This window comes from Haemaphysalis longicornis, unplaced genomic scaffold, assembly GCF_048455015.1.
Source record: "Haemaphysalis longicornis isolate Haplotype H1 unplaced genomic scaffold, Haemaphysalis longicornis Haplotype H1 scaffold_7, whole genome shotgun sequence".
Classification (NCBI taxonomy): domain Eukaryota; kingdom Metazoa; phylum Arthropoda; class Arachnida; order Ixodida; family Ixodidae; genus Haemaphysalis; species Haemaphysalis longicornis.
This window is the reverse complement of record NW_027526422.1, coordinates 193844437-193867506: the sequence shown is the minus strand read 5'-3', so window position 1 is coordinate 193867506 and position 23070 is coordinate 193844437. Positions and strand designations below refer to the sequence as shown.

General features: G+C 50.8%; 1 protein-coding gene across 2 annotated transcripts in view; it reads left to right on the top strand.

The window, feature by feature from the left end:
- The window catches only part of LOC144147361 (zinc finger FYVE domain-containing protein 21-like), a 99040-nt gene that overhangs the window by 54676 nt on the left and 21294 nt on the right, over positions 1-23070 (top strand). Inside the window, exon 5 of one of the 2 annotated variants that reach the window (XM_077679475.1) lies at positions 1451-1709. The exons of the other annotated variant lie outside the window; for it this stretch is intronic. Coding sequence (XP_077535601.1) covers positions 1451-1617 — 167 coding nt within the window. The 3' untranslated portion in view covers positions 1618-1709. Of the gene's footprint in view, positions 1-1450; positions 1710-23070 lie in introns of those variants that run through there. 2 annotated transcript variants of the gene reach the window in all.

The following is a 23070-nucleotide window of genomic DNA, read 5'->3' as shown; positions in this document are numbered from 1 at the left end:
AAAAGTAGCTAGATCTAGCTACAAAATAGCTAAATTGGCAACACTGCTACAGAGGGCCCCCCTCAATACCTGTCCGTGGAGTACCTGTTGTTGCCGCTAGGGTTGGCAGGGCCACATGGTGTCTAGCGAGCGGCCAATGGGAGGCGCGCTGGACACGTCACCCGCCCTCCCCCTCGCGGGGTTGTACGTGCTCCCGTCGCGCCAATGTGGGCAAGATGGGCCTAGGTACGGGATAGCAGAAGACCCCGGCTAGCTTCGTTAGAGACGTTGAGCACCAATGTGAGCTCGTTGGTCCCTTGTGGGCCAAGTGGGGTTCAGGGTGTTTCCCCACGCTCGGAAATGACCCATCCAAAATGCCCCAGAGAGGTTTGCGGCGTCCACGAGGGAGACGCTGCGACGGGTTCGACTCACCGACAAAGGCGACGACAGGCTCCCAAAAGGCCAGGATGAACCAGGGGGTTTATTGGCCGAGTGGTACAGTGCATAATAACGCCAAGACAGGGTTAAGAACTACACTGTACCGATGCGCGCCTCAAGGCCGGGCCTCAAGCGGGCTGCGATGGCTGAGGCGACACGGGGCTGCCGGCGAGGTTGGGCTAGCGTACATCGCGCGTCTGATTGGGGTAAGGGGCCCCGCTCGGGGCGGGTGGCGGCGAGGGTGCGGACGAGCCGCGATCTCCCCGCGTTCCCTACACTCTATCCTCCATCTCCTTTCCGTGCGCCCGGGCCAAGAGCAAGAGTCTCAGGGAGCCGTGCATCGAGCGCGCCGCGCTTATAAAGGTGCGGGGGAGAGGAGGCAGGTTTCCGGGCGAGGAGGAGCGACAGCGGCGGCGGGACAGTTGGCTCCTGTCGGCGCGTCGGCCCGCGAGGTGACGTCACACGCGGCGCGGGAAAGCGCGCTGGTTTGAACGCCGCGCTCGCGGGAGGAGGAAAGGGGATCTAGCGGATCCCCACATGGTCCATACTGTTTTGCACAATCTTGGTTAGATCATGGGCGTGACTGAACAAAAAGGGAAACTTAGTGGAGCAATTTCACTGCTTTCGGATGTGCTGATCCATACCGTTTTGCATAATCTTGGTTAGATCATGGACGGCCACGCCAACACAGGGTGCGTTGTACACAGAGGAGCAGTCAACATTGTCGAGAGATTGGTGAAGAGACGTGTAATCACAGCGAGAAAAATCGTGTCACGGAATGGTCCCTCTCTTGTCACCTGCCATGGATATGCGAGCTGTAACTGCAAAAGCAGGATGCCACACATCAACGGCCCCATTAGGTTCCTTTGAGCGCTTGGCTTTTGCACATAGGACGGGTAATTGGGGAACACCGTCGGGATAGCAGTTGGCAGGAGCATTTGCAGTTTGGTGCCTTTCTTATCATTTCCGGTGAAGTGAAGGGAACAAACCAAAGAGTGGTCACTGGGTACCCACCTCGTTTCTTTTCCGCCAGATCCCTGCCGGGAGGTGTTGGTGAGCCACGCTTGTCGTCGTTCAGCGCTTGATGGAAATTCATGGCAGCTCAAACCGGGATTTTTCCTTGCGTTCGACGTGCACAGTGGAACACAGCAGTTTTTTGGCATACTAGCTGGCCACTCTAACTACCTAGCTGGACTGTGAGGCAGATCGCATCAAGCTGAACACGACTATGTTTGTTGGGAGCACGTAACCTCATTCCGCGGCGCAAAATTGGCACAAAATGCCGCGAAAATGCCGCGTTTGCCATAGCACGCCTCTTCGGTGTGTCCCCTCCTACTCCTACTAGTGCCCCCCGCGAAACTTGTGGCCGCAACTGTCAACAACGCTCGGCCTCCCTCGCCAATGCGCGGCGGCTCCACGCAGCAGGCCGCACCTAGTGCGCTTTGATCCAGCGGCCGTGGTGGTGCCATCTATGGTGCTGCGTGATGTGCACGTTCTGCTAGGCATTACAAGATGGCCTCCTGCTGTGATTATGTGCGAACTGTCCCATCTGGTTGTAACTTTCTTCAGCTTAGACGCAATTGATCCGCTCATTACTGAGTAGTCGGTTCCTGTGTCTATGAGGGTGACTACATTAAAGCCGTCTATGGACAGTTGGACGCCGGACGCCGCCTTCCTCGAGTTCCGGGCAGGGGCCGGAAACTTCGGCTAGTTCCGGTATCGCAAAATTAAATGCCGCCATGACGCTGGTAGCCTAGCGAAAATTCAGCAACTTTGCATATGTGGCTTTGTCTTTTCAACATACCCAGCCATAAAGTAAAGTGATTCCATTGTGTGTAGAAATAAAATGTGTTCTTGGCTGTTTCGTTTTTTGGCACCCTATTTATTGATTTAGTCGCTTCATTTGTTGCGCCGACGGGCGGCGCTTTCGCTCTTATCTCTCCTGCTGCCATACCATCCGTCTGCTCCTGCCGCTTTCACTGTGTGCACGTGTAGAAGTTGTGTAGTATGCCTTGAAGGTGAAAATTTTGGTGTCTGCAATTGCTAACGGGCTCAAAATGTCAGAGAAACTGAGAAAAGGACACAACGCGTGTTTCGATGCTGTGCGGTGCGACAACTCGGGAAGGAATAACACAGCGAAAATTTTTCGCTTCCCAGCGGACGGCATGCAGGTCAGCGCACTTTTGATTCTGTGAAAGTTATGAAGAAGCAAGCGCTATCCTTATCAAAAAAGCTGCAGGGCGAAACATCTTCTGCTGTTGCTTTACAGTGTTTTTTTTTGTTTGGTACAACGCATTTGTCCGTAATGTTGTAAGCATGTGAAGCTATTGTCGACAGTTTCTCATGGGCCGATTGATGCCAGCGGACACGCAGACGGAAATTTCGCTTTGGTATCGGTTTGGTGAGTGGTTGCTCTTCATTTTCTTTCCACGAGAAAAAAGCTTGGAAATTATGTTCGCCTAATGTGCCTAAATGCTTCTTCGACGAACTGGTTTGGCTTTAGAGCGTTCCGACGATCAGTTTCTCTGAATGCTTATTAGCACGAAAGAAGCCCCCCAAAATTATTTACGTGGCAGCTGACCGCTGGCATTCCGTGTTACGAGAAGTTCGAGTTACCTGCGCGACGGCCGAACGGCGCTTCGCTTTTCAACCTGTGCTAGGACACATTTTTTGTACCTTGTTTGTATTCTCAACATTTGTTTCGCTTTTACGTGTTTATTGATATCCATGGTGGTATTTGTTCCAGTTACCAAGTGTGATGTATGGCGAAATTACACAGTCGCGAGCTATAAAGGGTTTTTTGGGCTAGCAAGTTTGCGAGAATAAGAATATGGAGTGGTTGTTAATGGTGGCGAAATGAGCTGGTCATCTCAGGTAATAATCATTTTATTATTCACAAACGCGTGTTTTTATGAAACATCGTTTCTGTAGAATTGTATTGTGTAAAGCAAATGAACGCCGTGACCACTGCAGCAATTTTCTGTATGCGACGAATTGTACGAAGATTTCTGTTATGTTTGTGTAACCGACACAGAATGCGGACATTTGTACTTACTATACGAGATACACAGCTATGTGTTTTTGTGGCATGTCTTGAACTTCGCTTGCCGTACGTTTCTAATAAGTGAATAAACCACATTTCCCGCCTACTACTTTTTCTGCCCCAAACAAAATTGCCACGCTTCAGGGCGTGCTGCCTCACGCGTATTCAACTAAGAAATATATCCAAAAAATGTTTTCTGCACGTGCTGAGAGTCCAAACAAATTATCAACTGAAAGCTGTCGAAAACAAGATGTGCAGCAGCAACCCTCTCTGAAAAGCAAAATGCAAGCGACACACAAAGACGGGCGCCATGGAGGAAAAAAAAGCTTAGGAGAGGCCCCCAGCTATCCCCGCGCATTGGCAAAAGTGTGGAGGAAGTCACGTGTTTTCGGCGGCCATTGGAAGTCGCGTTAGCAACGGCGTCCTAGCAACAGCCCGCCCGCCGTTCGCCAGTAATGGAGGAGAGGCAGCTCCTGCCTTGTCGTCCGATTGCGAAGATTGCTGCTTCGCTTTGCTGCGCTGTGGTCTTGCGGAACTCGAAAAGGATGCTGCGAGTTGCGACAGCTGCGCCGAGGTGAATATGTCATTTAATTTCTACTTGCAAGTGCACCTTGTACCGCGTCAAGCTATTGCTCCGGTCGCGATCACGACGCGCCTAAGTGCAGATATCGTGAACGCGCCGTCCCGTCGTACGCGTGGACACCCGTCTGGTAGATTTTCGGGAAGTGATACACGGTGTGCAGTACGTAGGCGACTTGCAACCGAACGATTCGCAACTCAATTTTTTGGTTATCGCCGCCGCAATATATAGTTTGCTAGGCCGGCAATGCGCGGCAGTGCTTTTGCAACTGTTACAAGGTAGATTCCCAGTTTATATAATTCCATCGTCCTATTACCTTAGTAGGTGTCCGTCTGTTGACTGGAAGAGTGCTGGATCTGGAATCTGGATCTTTTTGTGGTCTCGCTCTGGATTTCGCTTTTCAACGCTTCATACTGCGAGGTTAGTGTATGAACGTTTTCAACTGATATCACCTTGAATTTATTGACACTGAGACAAGTTGAAACTTGGCGAAAAAAAGTTTATTGACGCCACCCACCCTCTAATTTCTTTTTACTCAATAAAACGTTTTACCTCCTCCTCCTGCTCCTCCTCCTCCTCCTTCGCAAAAAATTCTATCGAAGGCACGCGAACAACGGTAAAAACATTCCACAATTTTTTAGCGTGAAATCTGCATGAAGTACTGCTTACCTATATATATAGAACGGCCGTTTAATTGACTAGTCATCTCTGGGATTGCCAGTGAAACTGCAACGCAAACTTGGGCACTTTCCAGTCCGGTAGCCGCACGGCGTTCGCCCACTGTTTGCGGCGTTCTCCATCGCTTGGGAACCTATAAACGGCGGCGATTGCAAACAAAGGATGAATGCACACCAATGTACAGCAATACTTGTCAGCGGAATGATGCACTAACCGGTGGAAAGTGACGCCCAATTCCTTGGGTACCGATCGCGACTTGCAGCCTGGCACCGAGAATTGCGGCATTGTTAGAGCGAGCCGCTTCGCAAACCTGCTGCGGCCACACTGAAGACGTGTAACAGTGTAACCGCGCGTTTAGGTTCACGGTCACGCGCTGCAAAACGGCCTTCTACCTGCCCATCAGCTGATTTCCGCCGGCTCGGCGCTGGCAGATGCAGACGACAAGAGAGGCGATACAGGACGGAGGAGGCGGAGAAGGTGCACCGAGAGAGAGAGGCAAAAAGAGTCCGCCAATGGCATGGAGGGCCAATGGTCCGCCATTCGACTTACAGAAATGGCGTTTCCGGCTGCGCTGGGTGTGACGTCAGGGCCTCTCCTAAGCTTTTCTTTCCTCCATGACGGGCGCGCTCGTTCAGACCATAGCAGACGATAAGCGGCACGGCGTTTCCTCCTCGCGCATCAACGAAAGCGTTGCCATAGCAGCATCAGTGATTTTTTTTGTTGTTGTTTAGTTGGGCAGTTTGACCTACCAAGCACCAGGGGACAAATTGGCGCTAGTGGCGCAATTATCGGTTACCTGGGGGGTATACCAGCTGACCTAGCCGTGTTCCGGGTGCGTCGGGGCGTCGCATCTCGGCTTGTGCGTGTTGACGGTCGGGCACTACGTGTCGTCGTCGTCGTGCTCTCAGTGGCAGGCTTGTCAAGTTGGGTACATGTCGCACTGTGTGGCTGTCATGTTCGGGAGTTGCGTCAGGGTTAGATCGGGTCGTCGGGCTGAGGGCATGTTGTGAATCGCGTTTTTCGGTTAATGGTTGCATCCTTAAAGGGTTTTCGTTTTTCCACGGTTGTGCAACTTCACCTCCTAAAGTTGCTGCTTTTAGTTTCCCCCGCGTGGGCTGGGGGACCTTCCACGTGCGAAGTCAGCATTGCTATGGCGCCTCGGCGATTGGTATGGGTGGGGCGATGGCGAACGGTTGAAATTGGCTGGGCTACGGCTGGTTTGAGATATACTCGTCGATCTCATATGGTCGTTGTCCAGAGAGAGGTCGAGGTGCGTTGGCAGAGAAACCACACAGTCAGTCTCTTGCATGGGCAGCTACGATAGATGTTTTTGGCCTTTCCGCAGTGGTAGCAAAGCGGACGATTATCGGGAGTTTGCCACACGTTGGTCTTCCTCGCTGTCTGGTTTTGGACTACAGGAGATCTGGCGGGCGACAGTGGACGGCTTTACGGCGGGGCCTCTGGAGGACGAGTTGGAGCCGGGTGTGAACAGCCGCGGTGTAGGTCATAATTTGTGGCCCGTGGGGTGTTTCCAACGGTGTAAAAGCTTCCAAAGCATGTTGAATTTCTCCCCGGATCACTTCGCTCATGGAGGCGGCTTGGGGTTGCGGCGTTGTTGGGAAAAGTTTCCGCAGTTCCTCTCTGAAGACTGCGCGGATTGTCTCTCGTAGTGTATCGGAGCTAATAGCCCGGCACTGATAGTCTCAGAAACTAGCGCATTGATAGGAATTTCCAGCGTCTTCTCCATCGCGGCCAACGTTTTAGGGGGGTTGCGGGCAAGGCAAGCAAAGAGTTCTTGCTTCACTCCTCGCATCAGAAACCTTGGTTTCTTTTCTTCCATCTTTCAGGGTCTGCGCAGTAAAATAGTTGCTTCATTTCCTCCAAGATGATCACGGCTTCTTCGTTGGGGTGTCGCATGCGCGTTTCCAACAAAAGTGCGGCTCGTTCTGTCCGCACGATGGTGGCGAATGTTTTGAGGAACTCGGTTTGAAAGAGTCCAGTCGGTTAGGGAGCTTTCATGGTTCTCAAAGTCCAAGCTGTTTCTTCTAAATACAAGAAAACATGGCGGAAAGCTCCTTCGTCATCCCTCCTGTTAAAGGTCCGGACGTGCTCCACTTTCTCCAACCACTCCTCGAGGTCTTCACCGGCAGATCCGTAAAACAATGGTGGTTCCCGGTGCTGTTGCAGGACGATGGGAGGAGTGGGTTGTTGCACCATGTTGTTGGTTGCAGAGGTCTTTCTTTTGGTTCGTTCTGGTAGAAGACCAAATGCAGCCGGTAAACCTTGCAGTCGACGGCTGGCTCGGCTTGGGTTGGCTTGTCAGCTTCCATAAGGCGTAGGGAGCATGCATACCCCGCACTTTCACCAGTTGTCACGTAGCCAAAGACGGTGAAGTTGGCTTGAAGGAAAAACAAGTTTATTGGAGCGAACTTGCACTCCCCTAACAACTCAGCGAATACACAGCCGGCAAAACAGCAGTCAACAAAGTGACTTGCTCAGACTGGTGTCGGCGAATCGAGTACCGCGGCGTCTGCTTTGCGGGTATTTATCTTTCGGCGTGAGTGTTTCTCGAACCGTTGAATTAAATCGAGGACACTGTAGGTCAAAGATCATTCTAGACTGGTGATATTAGTTCGAAATACTCTCTCTATCAAAGGAGATAACCCGTGCAGCATAAAAAAGATAAACAATGGAACACCCACTTCACTTGGCACACAGATAACACAGCCTGGTGGTAAAAACAAAAGATAAACAAATCCAATGCATGGTTAGTGGCAATATTGACAATGTGCTTACGGCACACATCGTGCATGTGTGGGTGACACAACCATGTGCCGTGCATGATCAGGATACCTCATCCTCGTACCAAGGGTACAAAACGTCTACAAATCCTAGGCCTAATCCAGGCCCAATCAAGCGTTTGATGTCCGCAACATCCATTGGATCGACTCCTCCTCTGATTTGAGCCGACGTCGCCGACGTACACGGGTTCTCAATGAGTCCTTCCCTGCTTCGGTTCATACATAGACTCAGCCCATCGAGTGTTTCGTTGTTGCAAAGTAGTTCGTATATGGGGCAAGTCCAGGGGGATCCAGTGCATTGCTCTACCCTGCATAAGAATAAGAAACACGTAGGAAGTAAATATTAGCGACGCATTTAATTTTTTACAACAAAGGCACATTTTCCAAGGTCATCAAACCAGACACATTGTTTGTTGGTGGCATGTAACAGTCGATAGATTGACATGGTGGCCTTATCAGTTGACGCAAGGCCTTTAACACTTTGTAGTATTCATTTGTTAAAAACCTTTTCTCGTTCTTGCCACGCACGACGCCATAATGCTGTTCCGTGAATTGTTCAAACAAGTCAAAACCACCAACAGTTTTCTGCGTGCAGCGAAAACATTCGGAAGTAAAGACACGGTCATCGCCGTTCGAAACCAGAAGGTTGCAAGCCACATTGGATCGGCGTTCCGAAAAGGGAAAGTTGGTTCCAAGTCAAACCAACCGCGACATATTGAACAGCCAATTCTTGAGCACTTGAAGCACCATAGTCTCTTCTTCGGTCATCGCTTTCTTCTTCTTTTGCTTCTCGTTCCTTTTGTCATAATTCTCATCATCTTGCATAATAATTAGTTCGAGGCATGTGAGATTGTACGGAGTAATGTCAGCGACATTGAGTCCAATGTACTGGTTGTAATTAGAGTTGAATGTCGTGGCATATGCTCTGCGAGCATTTATATCTATTGGTGTGATCGTTTCTCGAACCGTTGAATACCATCGAGAACACTGGAGATTACCGAAGATTAGTAATAGTAAGACTGCGCATTAAGAAACGTAACTTCTTTTTTTCCGCCATGAAATGGTCAGGACGCCTGAAAAGCCTCTTCATCTCTTCGATGAACACAACAATGCTTTTGTTAGGGTGTTGTGTCTGCATCTGCAGCAAGACGTCGGCTCGCTCTTTTCGCACAATCTGGGTGAACGTCATTAAAAATTGCGTTCTGAAATCGTTCCACGACTCTACGGAGCTATCTTCAAGGTAGAACTCTTGCGCGAGTGTCTCGCGTCATCCCATCAGTTAAACAGCCTGATCTGTTCGACTTGCTCCAACCAGTCTTTGGAATCCTCCGAAGGTGACCCGTGGAATGAGTGGCGGATCCCTGGGTTGCTGAAGAACGAGGGCAGAATTGGAAGCGCTGGGCATGGTGCATGCGTTGACGATCATGGTGGTTTTCACGACGTCTTCTTTCTTCACTTTATCCGGAAGCAGTCCAAACACTGGCTTAAGACCTCGCTCTCAGCGGCTGACACGAGTTGGGCTTGCTTGTCGACTTGATGAGGGCTTAGGATGCATGTATCCCGCACCCTACCAAATGTCACGTAGCCAATTACAACGCAGCTTTCTTGAAGGAAAAACAAGTTTATTGGAGTGAACTTGTGCCCCCTCAACAACTCAAAGAATACAAAGGAAACGAGCAGCAGTAAATAATGTGAACAACAAGCAGTAAACAACTTGACCCTGCGACTACTACTGAAGGCACCAATACGGATCCTATACGTAACTACGTCGATCCCCATGGCTCAATAAACCACACAAATGTCAAGCGGATAACCACAAAAATGAGGATCAGCAGCCACGGCAGAGATTTAGAAAACAAACAATGGTTCAAATGCTATGACATACCTATAACAAAGCGTGAAGGCGTTTAGCTCGTGTTGTGCGTGACCGCAAATCCCATAGGGTCCGAGCCGAGCAAGTCCTTTTATGCAGGGCGGTGGCGCTGAACTCGGAAAGCGCGTCACATGCGCAACAGGTTCCGCTTCCGGGAGTGCGATGACAGCCGATCAACGTGTGGACCAAGGCCCTATCTTGACAGTCAGCAGCAACGCACGAGCAGCAGGCAACGGCAATGGTGCAGATCTTGCCGTTGTCCTCCGCTCGCTGCAGTCGTCCTCGTAAAGCGTGGTGTAGAGGCGGCCCTCCGTGCGGTCGCTGTCACCCCGGCGTAGTCGCGGCCGCCGTACACTGGAGCGTCGTCTTCTGAAGGAGCTCGCGGAAGTCTTCGTACAACAATCTACACCGTTCAACAATCTACACCGTTCAAGTATGATTTGTGTGTGTGAAAAGCTTTGAAACACAGAGGCATGTGAAGCGTAACTTAACGTTTCTCGCATTCCCATTGGCTGTCGGACATTTTGCCGTGTGCCAGGCAAACTAAACAAAGCCTTGACGGATTTTTCTTTACTTTGTTTGGCAGGATCTGACAAGGAAAATGAGCTCGCTTGTCGGCGTGCAGGCGCATTGGTGCAGCCATGACGGGCGGGTTTCTTCGGCCGTGGTAAAGGGGCGCAGTGGTGTCTTTGAAAACGGCCTCTGCGAAATCGACCTTCCAATCTGTGTAGTGAAGCCGCTTGCCGGTTGCTTTTACAAGCATAGCTGTTATAAACAGCGATGTCCATAATGTGAAAGATTTTCTTGAAGCCTTATAGCTATGAACATTGGGACCCAGGCTGGGCCTGCAGGCCTATTGGTATGGGCACACTGCCTTCTGCGGCCCTTGCAGGCTTGGGTATCCCAGAATATGTATGCTAATAAAGTATTATTATATGATGGGAAACGAAGCAGGTTGTTGGTCCTCGTGGTCAATGCCTCCCATGCCTTGGTTGTAGTCTAGTACAACTTGCAGTTTAAAAACTGGCAAGCCGTTCTTGCGACCCTTTTTGCCCGAATCGGTCACATTAGCTCCATTGTGCAAGGTTGTGGGTATAGTTACCCGCTTTTTATCTTGCCAGTTGCCGGTCTTCCGTCGCCAGTCCTCCGTCTTTTGCGTCTTTGGAAACAGTGGCAAAGTATCCATTGGAGCTTCCACTTAACACGCATTCTCCTCTTCATCAGTACCACTTTCATCGTTTTGGTACTAGAACATCGTCATCATCACAGATGTCACTTTTGGCATCGCTGTCAACCACAAGTTGTAGAATTTCTTGTTCCGTCAAAGTATGTCTGCCGTAATGCCATGTTTTGAACATGACGGGAACGCAATGGGTGAACCTTTGCTTCTACCTAAACTTTGTAAGCTTGACACCAAGCAAAAATTTTTTGTAAGCAACCTGTCACGTACGCAGGTTAAAAATAAACGCAAAAGAGAGGAGTAGGAAAAAACATTTTTTTATTTGAGCCCACAAAAAAGATAAAAAAAAGGGTGGGTGGCCTCTTCTTAGATCAGAAATCCGCGAGCAGGGTTGCCAGGTCCTCAGAGTGAAAAGGCACCAGAAATTTGTCGAAAGGAGCCAGAAAAGGCGCCACCTTTAGCTGAAAGTTTTGTTAGTCGCCAAAAAAAAAGCGCAATTTTTGGCAAGGCTATTTTTCGCTGGTTTCCTTAGAAAAAAAGCGAACAATTCTCGTAAAATCAGCACAATCGATCAGCATTTCATTCATTTCCATGGTACGGGAAAGCAGTACGTCTCGATCATCTATGAAAACATCAGGAACAAATCGAAGTTGACAAGAACAAGGTAAATGTCACACCTGCATAAAGAGATGTTGCTAGCCAATAAAGAACCCATCGTGCAAGTCAAGTATCTTTTATTGATCCCACCCAATCTAAGGAAACTGGAAGGGTTTTCTATGGCGGCATTTAAAGTCAGCACCGACTCAGCAGGAACAATCGAACAAAACATCGAACATAACTGTGAAACCAATCAGCTGCCTTATGTCACTGATAAATGTCGCACTTTTTCCACCATATCTCGCGGCACTTGAAATTCAGCACTGGTGACACCTCTCATGCGTAGTGCAAACTTCATAATGAGGATTGCAGCAAGCAGCTCGTGGTTGAATTCTGTTTCTCAAGTCCGTCTTCGTCAATGTGACGGCCGAAAATACACGTTCCGCTTCTGCATTTGACAAGGGCAAGAACAGCAGCTTCATTGCAACTGCAGCGATGTCCTGCATGGGATTTGCACCCGACGGATCCTTATATTTCTGCATCGTGGTCCAGAACTCAATAGCGGGTATATCCGCGTTGACGCTTGCTACCTGTCGCAGGTATCTCACTTGTTCCTCGATGCGGTGCTCTGAGCAAGAAAACAGGCTGTTTGGTAGCGTTTTGAGTCCCCGCATAGCATGCGCTCCTAGAATCGATTGTGGGCTTATCGCTCTCAATATGCGGACTAGTGACGCTGAGCTCGGAAGGCGTTTCTGCAAGTCGTGTTTGGTTTGAGATACAAATTCAGATCACAAAGGCCGTGCTTGATCTACCGTCGCTTGAGCTGGCTTCATGCGGCAGAAGTGCTTGCAGGAGTCGAAAATCAATTATGCATGTCGGGGCTGGAGGCCACATTTTGAAGCCTTCGTATATTGAAAATCACTGCCAAAAGTAGCCACAAAGTCGCCATGGCGCCAGTCAGAATTTTCGGGCGCCAGGAGCCGCTAAAAGGAGCCAATATGGCGAGAAATCGCCAAACCTGGCAACCGTGGTGCAGTCCCTTCCCTCTGCGCCCTCAAAAGTCTGCAGTAGGGCTGCCAAAGCTGGGGCCCCCTTCCAGCCTTCCCCTTCTTGAAGGGTTACGTAACGCAGCGCTGACTTGGCCAGGTTATTTTTTAGCTGGTCGGCTATGAGCAGCTTGACCACCTCTCCTCAAAGGGCTTCACGTTTCTAGCCTCCAGGTAGAAATGAAGGTAACTCTGAAGTCGCATCGTGAATTGTCTCCACCCCTCACTTGCTTCTTTTCTCGCCCCAAGAAACCTTCACTAGTATTCTGCAGCTGACAATTTAATCTTTTCCAGCACTGTCCTTTTGAGCATTTCATAGCCGCTATGCTGGGATGGCGTGAGCCGCGTTGACACAAAGGGAACTTTTTCCGCTATAAGCGGGAAGATAATTTTGCCCCGTAATTCCATCGGTGCGGCGTATGCCTCGAGCGTATTTTCCACAGACTCAAGCCATATTGGCACTTCCGCTTCTGAAAAGGAAGTAGTTTAGAAAATGCCGAAGTTCGCCACGAGTGTCCGGCTCATTCTAGTTTCTCTAACTCGATCTGCTGCTCGAAAGCCAGGCGTCGCTCCTGTTCAGCCAGGCATCGGTGATCTGCGATTTTGAGTTCAATTTTCAATCGTTTGATTTGCGTCTGCTCTTCTGGTGCCGTTGGCTTGGGTGGACTCTGCCCCTCCACGCTTCCATGACAGGCTTCACTCATTTGACCAGATTCAAGTGGGCAAAATGCGTGATCATGCATTATACAGGCTCCTGTTGGGTGGCAGTGATCGCGCCCCAGCGGAAGACAAAAAGCGCTCGCCCAGTGTCGATCCGATGTGGCTGCCAGCCTCGTCGGCTATTTCCGCTCGACTGTCCAACTTCTCCGCCAGATTCAGCAGGTCTGCGATATCTGTAAGTGATCCTTTGCCTTCGCCGGGAAAGTGTCGTTCACTCCCACAGTCCGTTAGTCTGCGATGACTGCCGGCCTCCTCCGCTACCGCAAAAACCCGCTTCTTTTGTCGGCCGCTCCCAGCTGCTGAGCTAGTTGCCTGGAGTTTACAGCTGCCTGCAGGTGTTCCTCCGCCTGGCTGCAACCCAGTCGTGACTCCTCCGTGGGTGTTGTGACGACTCCGGTGCTGTCGATCACTCCCAGCAAGCTTGGGTTAAGCTTGCCTTCCCGCGTTGGTACGCGCTTTTTGGATTTGCAGAGCCCTCTGCCCGTTGCCGATGCATCTATCCTCCGTTGTCATCCCCTGGCTGTCTTGCCAAGCAGGATCTTGCCGACTCCACCTGTAATTGTTCATTACACTAAGGGCCGGTACGCAAGAGGGGCCCTCTACGTCCGCGAAACCACTGCCCCGTTTCCTGCCTGCATTAATGACGTTGACGGGAAAACCCGACCCTTACGTGCATCATCCATCGAATGTGGCCAGGCACTCGGTAAAATTCTGAAACGGTTAAGCGTAGCTGAGGCCACAGATTCAAGGATTTTCCACGACCCTTAAAAATTCAGGGCTTTTCAAGAAAGGCCTTGAAAATGGCATTTCAGAAATCAAGAGTTTTCAGTGTTCTCAAGGACTGCTACAACGACATCATGTTGTCTTACGGTTGATAGGGTGGTAGGCTTACTGTGAAGTGTGGAAAAGGAGTTGCGGGGAAGCCTTGGAGAGAAGTCAGGCAAATGGGGGTGAGGGGAGTACTTTGGGAGGTCTCATCCTTCCGCTCATGGTTTCGGCTGCGTGTCTGCTGTTGCTGTGAAAGGACGAAAGGGGTGTGGCACCGTTGCTGGCAGAATGCATCTCCAGTGGGATGAGCAAACCACGCCAGTTATTCCCCCCCCCCCCCCCTCTTCCTGCCCACCTTTTTCTAGGGCCTTTTTTTCTCCTACATCCCCAATCCCCCAGCCTGTAGGCGATTCTAAATTCTAAGGCGATTCGTGTGGGCGATTCTAAACACTGGCAAAACTCTCTGCCTTTTCAATAACAAGTTTTCTGTCTCTTGATGATTCACTCATGCTCTTCTGTTGGGTTAACCAGGCTGCAGGTAGTGCAGTAGGCTTGGTCAGGATATGGACACACGTTGGCGCGATGGCCCAGCTTGCCACAGGCCGAGCAAGTCCAGTGCTTGTTCTTATGGATGTACGTATCAGGGTTGATGGTACCCTGATAGTCAAAGTAGTGAGGGACTCGGCTTCTTGAAACAGATACGAGTGCCGAGTTGGTTGGCCCATACGACAACCATGTTGGGTTGCAGGGCTGCACCACTGTAGCGTGTGTGTCTACTGCGAAGTGGTTAGGTGGGATAACGTGGATGACTTCCTTGACAGTGTTCTCGGGACATGCGATGTATCCTAAAGTGGGAAACATTGCGTCCTCCAAGGTGATGGAGGTGATGTGAGCATATTTTTTCACTCTATCAGTGTTACATGAGGAACTAACAGATGGCGCCACGGGACCCAACCCACGGTGTATGAAAGCCGCCGGCGGGAACAGCCCCCAACACGAGGCCCCACGAGTTTCACTCCTCTCTACCTCCCAGCGGCGGAGCGCGGTGAACCTTGAGCAGACGACGGCATCGAGTTACACCCGCGCCCTGGCCGCCACTTCCACTTTCTCTTCTGCTCTGCAGCCATGTAGTCACTTGTATAAGCTTTCTCTTCCTGCTTTATAATAAACCCAGTTAACCCCATATAACCGAAGTCCAGTGTTCTATAAAAGAACCCACAACGAAACAATCAGGTTTTAAGGAGCTAAGAACGAGAGAGCTTTGTGTAAGATTTACACTAAGAGGTTCTTCCAGTGTGTCCAGAAGACCAGCCAACTCATGGCTTGAGGGCCTGGATGTCATTGTTCAGGCAGGCACACACACTGTCATTTTGCCCCTCAAGTGCAAGTCTGCAGGGACGCGAAGAAAAGAAAAAAATCGGCCTTTCCATCATATCAAGAGGCTGCAGATGTGCTTGCAGGATGTGTGGCATCACTTTTAGTGTCAGTGAGTCCATGTCGCTTTTTCACGCCTCTCTTATAACGTCAACATGGACGTGACCATCTGCGATCTGGTGGCCTTTCGGCACAGATGCATTTCGGATGCGCTTTACCAGATGTGTAAAATCTGATATAAAGTGCAAGCTCCTCGTTAGTTCAAGGGGATGCACAACCTTGCAGGTGATTTCTGTGGATGTAGCAGCACAATTAAAAGAAGCATCTGGTTATCAACCAGCCCGTGCAATTACTTCAGATTAAGAATGGAGGTCTCGCACCTTTGGTTCCAAAGAGCTTCTAGAGAGACTGGTTCCAGGGTGCACCATTACTTGTCCAAAAGTCGACAGCCCAGCTTTCTTGGCAAGAGTTGTGGCTTGTGGAAGGATTTCTGAAAGGACCGAGGCTTTTACGCTGCCTTTTGAGGCGAAGACGCCAAGAGTCCGAGTCCATTTTTCTGCAAACACATCAGATCACACAATGCATGAGTAGCCCCACAGATCAAATCAGGGCGAAGAGGCAGTCGAGTAATATTGTTGCGAAAGTGGTCCAAACATTGCTGATAAATTCATGTACATGGGATGGGAACACTCATCAGCAGTTTGGCCCTGTTTTCGAGGGTGCGGACAGTTTCGGTGGTCGCCCCACTTTCTTAAATTCGGAGTCCAAGAATGCGTATGAAGGGCACGTGTGGAATGAGGTTGCCTTGTAGCTTGACCTGAATATCCGGAGCACAGGCATCGTGCTGCGATGGTAGCTTGGTGTAGGGCATTGAAGAGGGTAGTCCCCGTGTGATCGGCTACGTTGAGCCCATCTCGAGGGCCGATGACAATTTTTATGTCGTCTTTAGGAAGGGGAGCTGGTCAATATTTCGGCACAGTTTTCGGTGGTAGCGGAGTCCCGGGCGTTGCGCCGGTACGGGACGGCACAACGGACGGTTATGAGGATGCCGTGCCTGGGCGGGCTGCACCGGTAGCGGTGAGGGTGGCGAGGTGATTTTGCTGGGCATGGCTGCAGGCTCGGTGGTAGAAAGGTAGTCATCCTGTCGGGTCAGCATGTTCCTGAGGAGAGATAACTTCGCTTCTACTAATGTGACCAACTTCTCGGTATAGGGAACGCCAGCCGTGCGTTGCTCCGAAGAGGCGATGGCAGCCGTGGTGCCAGCGGCACAAGCAGCCTGAGCGCCCAGCTGCTTCTCCGTGCCGGGGAGTGCGGGGAGCGACTCGGTGTTGGCGCTGCCTCGCCTAGGCTTAGTGAGGCGGCTTTGGGGGATTCGCCAAAAGAAGGCAATAACTCGCACTTCGGTGGTCGCAGGGTCTAGAGGTTGGTCCCAAAATGTGTAGAGACGCGTTCACAACGCGAACGAGCAAAAGAAAAGTGACATTGGCATGTAAAATGGGCACTAGGTAGTAAAAAAAAACTACGGAGCCATGGTGAGTGCGAAGTTCTCTGTTGGGCCCTCTAGCGGCGGTCTCCACAAGTGGAATACTGAGGCGCGAACACTCCGCCGACCTCCACAACATTGCGCGCGCACATCAGCAGCGAGGCATAGAGGGTGCTCAGGGAGGCCGTGGAGTCGCGTCCATTCATTCTTCACACCCTTCGCCAAGGCAGATCTGGTGATGCTCCATGTAGTTGCTGTCTTGCCAGTCGCTGCTTCATGAGGCCCCGCACGTTTTCAATAATGTTCAAGTCCGCTCCTTTTGGAGGCCACGGAAGCTCTTGAATGTAGAGTTGTTCGATCTTCTGCCTCACTGGTGGCCTTCAAACGAAAATTAAAAAAAATTTATGTATCGAGTTTAAAAAGCTTTTCGCGCAGCTCAAAGAAAAGAACAGCACACATAATTTATCAGCTTGCAGTAAATGAAATCTAGGGCTATTGTGTGCAGGTGTGACGATTACTTCCTTAATCAGAGTGAAGAAATGGTTTCCATTTCATTTTTCAAGTCCTTCATGTCGCCTTTCTTATGGATTAGGATGATGTTCGCGTTCTTCCAAGATTCCGGTACCATTGCGGTCATTAGGCATTGCGTATACAGGTTTGCCAGTTTTTCAAGTACAATTTCTCCGCCAACCTTGAAGAGGTCTGCTGTTATCTGATCCTCACCAGGTGCTTTGCCCCCTTTCATTTCTTTCAAGGCCTTCCTTACTTCTTCGGTTGTTACTGGTGGGATGTCTATCTCCTCTGAACTACTGTCTCGTTCGGCATTATCCTGTATGTCCCGGCTACTGTACAGATCGTTTATTTTGCTGCGGATATGGAGTTATGAATTCGCTGGCAGTAAAAGAAATGGGTTGCACATTAGCACTTGCATACCGTCTTTTCTTTTCAAGTTGCGATTGTTTCTGTGTTTTTCTCCACATGACAAGCCACTTAAATTTATGGTAAAAACAACCATTAACTTTTGATACCAGAACATTGACGTAACTAAGAGTAACGCCTCTGAAACCGTACATGTCCATCCACGGTGGTGTTTCCGTAGGCTGGTGCTACGGCATGGCACCTGTAAATGCTGGTATGGAACTTTTGCCGTGAGGTTCAAGTGCGGCTTCACAATTGTACTTGTGTGGTACGGCTTCTCACCGTTTCACTGGCCTTATGGTAATTGTGCCGTCGCTTGCAACTACAGCTTCTGTAGCGTTTTTTCGTTTGACGGATACTTACCGGCATCAAGAGTTAGCGGTCATTGTTACCGTAAAGTTGCGGGAAAATTTTTTACAATGTATGTTTGCGGCTGTTTGCAAACGTTCTTCAAGCTCTCCTAGGTTACCCTGTGTTGCCGAAATGGTAATGTCGGTGTACAGCGTGTGCTGTTCTCCTTCGACCTCAGCCAGATGGGTGGGGAGATGGAGCATTGTGAGGTTGAAAAGCAGCGGGGTACAGCACTGTGCCTTGTGGCGTGCCCCGCGTTCCCAATGCGTAGGGTTCGTGTTCCTGGTCTTGTATGTGAACTAGGGCCATGCTGTCCGTTAAGAAGTCTTTAATGTAGTTGAAAGTGTTTTTCCCACAATGGGTCTCACTAAGGTGGGTGAGGATGACGCTGTTTTTTACGTTGTCAAAAGCCCCCTTCAAATCTAAGGTGACGACAACCTTGTCATTGCTAGGGTGTTCGACCAGATCCATGATTTCGTGCTTAAGGAGCAGAAGCACATCTTGTGCCGACTTGTGGGGTCGGAAGCCAAACATAGTGCCCGCGAAAGTATTACACTCTTCCAGATATTCGGAAAGACGATCCCTAACGATGGCCTCCATCCGTTTGCCCACACATGATGTGAGGGAGATCGGGCGCAGGTTGTCTGTGTTCATGGGTTTGCCCGTCTTCAGGATGAAGGTTATGAGCGATGTTTTCCAGTCCGGAAGGAGGGGATGTTCTCCTTTCCAGATGGCGTTGATATATTCTAGAAGGGCCTCATACGCCAGGTCCGGGAGATTGGCCAAGAGTTTTACCGTAATCTTGTCTTGCCCGGGCGCGGTGCCTCTGCACATTTTTGCAAGACCGGCCCGTAGGTCATGAAGTTAGAACAGACGATCCAGTTCTGCATCATCCCTGCCTGCGTAGATACTCCCGCCCGCGGGGTTCTTGTATTTGGCAAAGATACTTGTCCCTGAGCGTCTGGGCCAGCTGAGTGGAGTTTCCTTGAAAGTTGTGAAATGCTCGGTGCAGTTGCTTTTGCATCTCGCCCCTTGACTGGAGGGGATCTATGAGGCTGCGTAAAAGCCTCCACGTGTTACGGCTGGACATTTGCTTTGCTGCAGTGTTACCTCGCTCTACCCAGTTAGAATCGGCTAGTCGGGCAGCATACTCGGCCGCCTGCTGGGTGAGGGCTCTGATTCTCAGCCTGAGCTTGCGGGTATGTTTCTGACGACTCAGTCTCTTGGTGAGACTTTTCCGTTCTTCCCAGATGTGAAGGAGGTGATTGTCGACGTCGGCCATCCTTTCCGACAGCTGAATTTGCTGTTCGTGTTTGTGAAGTGTTTTTACTAGGGTGTGGGCCCACGAGCGTACCTGGTTTCGAGTACACTGGTGGGTGTCGAGAGGGACTGTCTAAACGCCATCCAGTCCGGCAGACGCGCCTGTGCAATGGCGCGTTGCGGAGAACGTGTGTAGGCGATGGTGTTAACGATGCAGTGGTCGCTTCCGAGGGTGTCCTCGGTGTTGATCCAGTCTGCATGTCTAATGTTTTTGGTGAGGGTAAGGTCGGGACAGGTGTCCCTGTTTACCGAGTTACCGATCCGCGTTGGATGGACTGAGTCCTTGTGGAAAGTGATGCCCAGCGTGGAGATGAGCTCCGCTAGCTTTCTACCTGGCTGCTCTTCCTTGTGGTACCCTCAGAGCTTACATGGGGCGTTGAAATCGCCCACTATAAGGAGAGGGTCCCGGCCCGCTACCTTCAGCGCTGGGCTAAAGATGTCTGCGAAAGTGGTGTCTTTGGGTTTGGGGGGACAATAAATGTTCAGTACGTCTACGGATGGATCCGTGCGTTTCAGGGGGAGTACGGTAACCATCACGTACGAGTATAGTATGGCACATTCAGTTGGAGATAGAGTTCCTGCGCGGTGTACGATTTCTGTTTCAAGAATGCAGGTGAACGAGTCTCGTTGGAAAGCGTTATAGCCCGTCAGTTTCACCGCCGCACCAGTTTCCTGGAGGTAGACTATCGTTGACGGTTGTTAGCAAGTTTCCAGGTAGAGGTGTAAGTGAGCCCTTTTCTTGCGGTCTTTAAAGCCTCTACAGTTCCACTGCATTATCGATAAGGGCTGTTTTTGGTGGCGAGATATGGGAAACCTCTGTTTAGTTATTCCCAGCATGTTGATTTGGGGAGGGAGTCCCGCTGGGTACCACCACCGCTCCCAGCCCCTGAAGTGGGAGGGGTTCGGCAGCCTCGGAATGGTCGCTGAGATCAGTGGGTCGCATTAGGCTAGGTGATCTAATACCTTTGAGTGAGCCCACCCGCCGTCCGAGAGGCGGGGGTGTGCTTCCTGAAGCCAGGTCTTAATGTTACTCGTGACCACGCGAGTCATGGTGTTGGTTAGAGTTTCTATTTTCTTTTAAGGGCTTCAATTTGGCAGGGAAGAGTAGCCAGCCCCACCACGCCGCCTTCGAAGGCTAAGACCCGCGTATTCAGACTATCGAGGTTTAGATGTTCGTCCTGCAGAGGGATTTTGCCCATGGGCTCTGCCTCGACTGCAGGGATCTCCGCTGGGGACGGTAATGACAGCAGAGGCAAAGGAGCGGACTTGTTCGCCTCCTCCGTTGCAGATATCTTGGTTATTAGTTTCGCGTTTTCTGCCCGGAGCGCCGCTAGCTCTTGGCGAAGTTCGTTGAGTTCGGGAGAGGGAGGAGGGCAAAGGGAGCGAGAGGTGACCCCGACCCAGCTGCCTACGTTGTTTATCTTTGCTTGGGGCGCCGCGTCTGGAGATGGCGTGGCTCCGCCGCCGTTTCCAAGAGCAAGGAAATCACTGCTGCTGAGTGCAGGAGCGCCCTGGTCCCGTGCTGTCTTGAGCTGCTGCTGTGTTTTTTTCTGGCTGGCTGGTGCTCGCCGCCGTTGCCCAGCTTGCTCCGCGTCGCTTATTTTCACCGCCGGCTCGGGGGACGGTTTTGGTTGATTTCGGGGGTACGTGCTGGATTGGCCTGAATTTTCCTGTGCAGGATTGAGATCCCGTGAGGTGACTCTCACTGCAGATTAGGCAGGTGGGCTTGCATTGATGTGGGGCCATACCGCCGTTCGCGGTGTCTCCCACTTCTCGGCCGCAGTGGCCACAGCGTTTGTCGTTCGGGGTGGGGCAGAGTTCAGCCCGATGACCAATGGTTCCGCAACGGAAGCGCGCCGGGATGGTCTTTCTGTATTCGCGCACCACGGTGACGACACTGTTATACGTGGCACCTTGCGGCCCACGAAGGTGACAGGTCCACTACCAATTTTCCCAATTTGCGGATGAAGGCCATCTCCCCTTCCTGCCACTGGACCGCTGTTTTGAGGGTCTCGGAGGTCTCCTTCTTGTGCACCGGGATCACACCGCGGCAGACCTCTCCGTTGATTTTCGCGTGCCCCGCCATGGGTAGAGCACCCTTTGCAGTCATCAGCGTGAATTCCCGCGCCAAGGCATTGGCCACGTTCGGGCCTTGGGTTGTCACGATGACGATGTTTTGTTCCCAAATGGGCCACACACTGAGGATGTCCCCTCTCGGGGCACTAACGCCCAGTTCCCCAGGTTTAAAATCGCCTCTACTGATGCGCCAGTTGCAAGTAGTGCCCCCTGACGCTGAATCCAAACCGATTTCTCCATGCTTGATGGGAAAGGCCCTCATGACACTAGTAGAGCCTCTCTGATCCAGCAATTTCGTGCAACTGACTGGCGAGCATCAGTTACTTCGTGGCACTTATGCCGAGCGAGGATGAACCGCCTGTGCAAGGTTATCGCCATAGCTACTCTATTGAAACACACACCTATCAAATGCATACGGCTTGTAAGCTTGGTTGGTCCGCAGCAACACAAGCCCCAAAATAAAGAAGTGCTCCTGGGGTTTATCTTGTGCCGAACAAAGGCACCAATAGCTCAGTAACCCGCGGCAGCACACACAAAGATAACAAAAGGAGGAGGAAGAGAAATAATAATGACGTGTGCGGCAGGTGGGTGCAGGTGTGCTACTTTCCCGCCCGGTGAGTGCGGGTGTGTTACCTGCAAGGCGCAAAGGTCGTGTCGCAAAAGATGCTTTCTGTCGCAAAAGGTCGCAAAAGATGCTTTCTGTGCCTATCTGAATGAAGAGAGAACGTGCAGATACCAAGCACTCCTGCCTTGCCCAAGCCTTCATTTACTGACACCACTTTTGTGCCCCACCCAAGAGGATCACATTTTGTGGATCAGTCTAGCCCTCGTGCAGAACCATTGCCACACGGTCCATGGCTTGGGCCTTCAAGTGAAGCATGTCCATGCGACAATCTGACTGTGTTCGTCTGTAAAAGTGTCTTGTGCTGATTATACCACAGCCAATGTAGTGGGCAAAGCTTACTGCTCGTCCCCGCTAACAGTTATATCAGCTCATGGCAGCCAGTTGCCTATGTGCAGTGATTACCTGCTCTGCTGACGCTGAATGGCTCTGACGGTTTTGTTTTGTCGAGAGTTTGCTTTGGCCATCAGTCTTCATCGTCTGACTGGGAAACCACCCAACCTTGACCCACTCATTAACCCTCTGCACAGCTTCTCTCCATGTTTGAATCTCCTGCAATGATTATAATGTTGTCTGCCTCATGCTACTCTGTACTGCCAGTGTGCGGTTGGTAGAAACATGGGCTCTAGCAAACACTACGTATTTGGCTTATGTTTGCTTGCTTCATCCCAAAACCTGAACACATGGGGAATGTGTGTGTGGCATCAGCGGTTGCTTGTGCATCGGCTGGTGACGCAACAGCACTCTGCACATGGAGTTGGCCTTGCGAAAAAAAAACACATTTCAGCACACGTCCCACCTGGTCACTGCACAGGTGAAACTTGATCAGTGTTATGAGCAGCACGTGTGCGATATCTTCGTCCTGCTTGCATACACTGACGCAGACAGTGCCCACCTCTCTTGACAAGCGGCACATTTCTAAAGCTTATTTTAAGAGCTCTCAGAAAGGTGACACTTTCTAGTAATACGGTGTATGTCTACTTCTGCGGATCATTGGCTTGTGCTGCTGGTTCGTCCTTGACCGTTGTTAGTGTACGCTGCATTAGCAATGCAATTGCACGCATGCTTCCATGTGCACTTTCCTCATTTTGAATGCGATTCTTTTTGCTCGCACAAGTTCCTTTCTTTTGATTTGGTTGGAGCTTTTCTGGTGAAGCACCCAGGGGCTTCTGGAAACACCATGGGAAGAGCTTCATCCTTTCAATGGGGTCATTTGCGCGGAA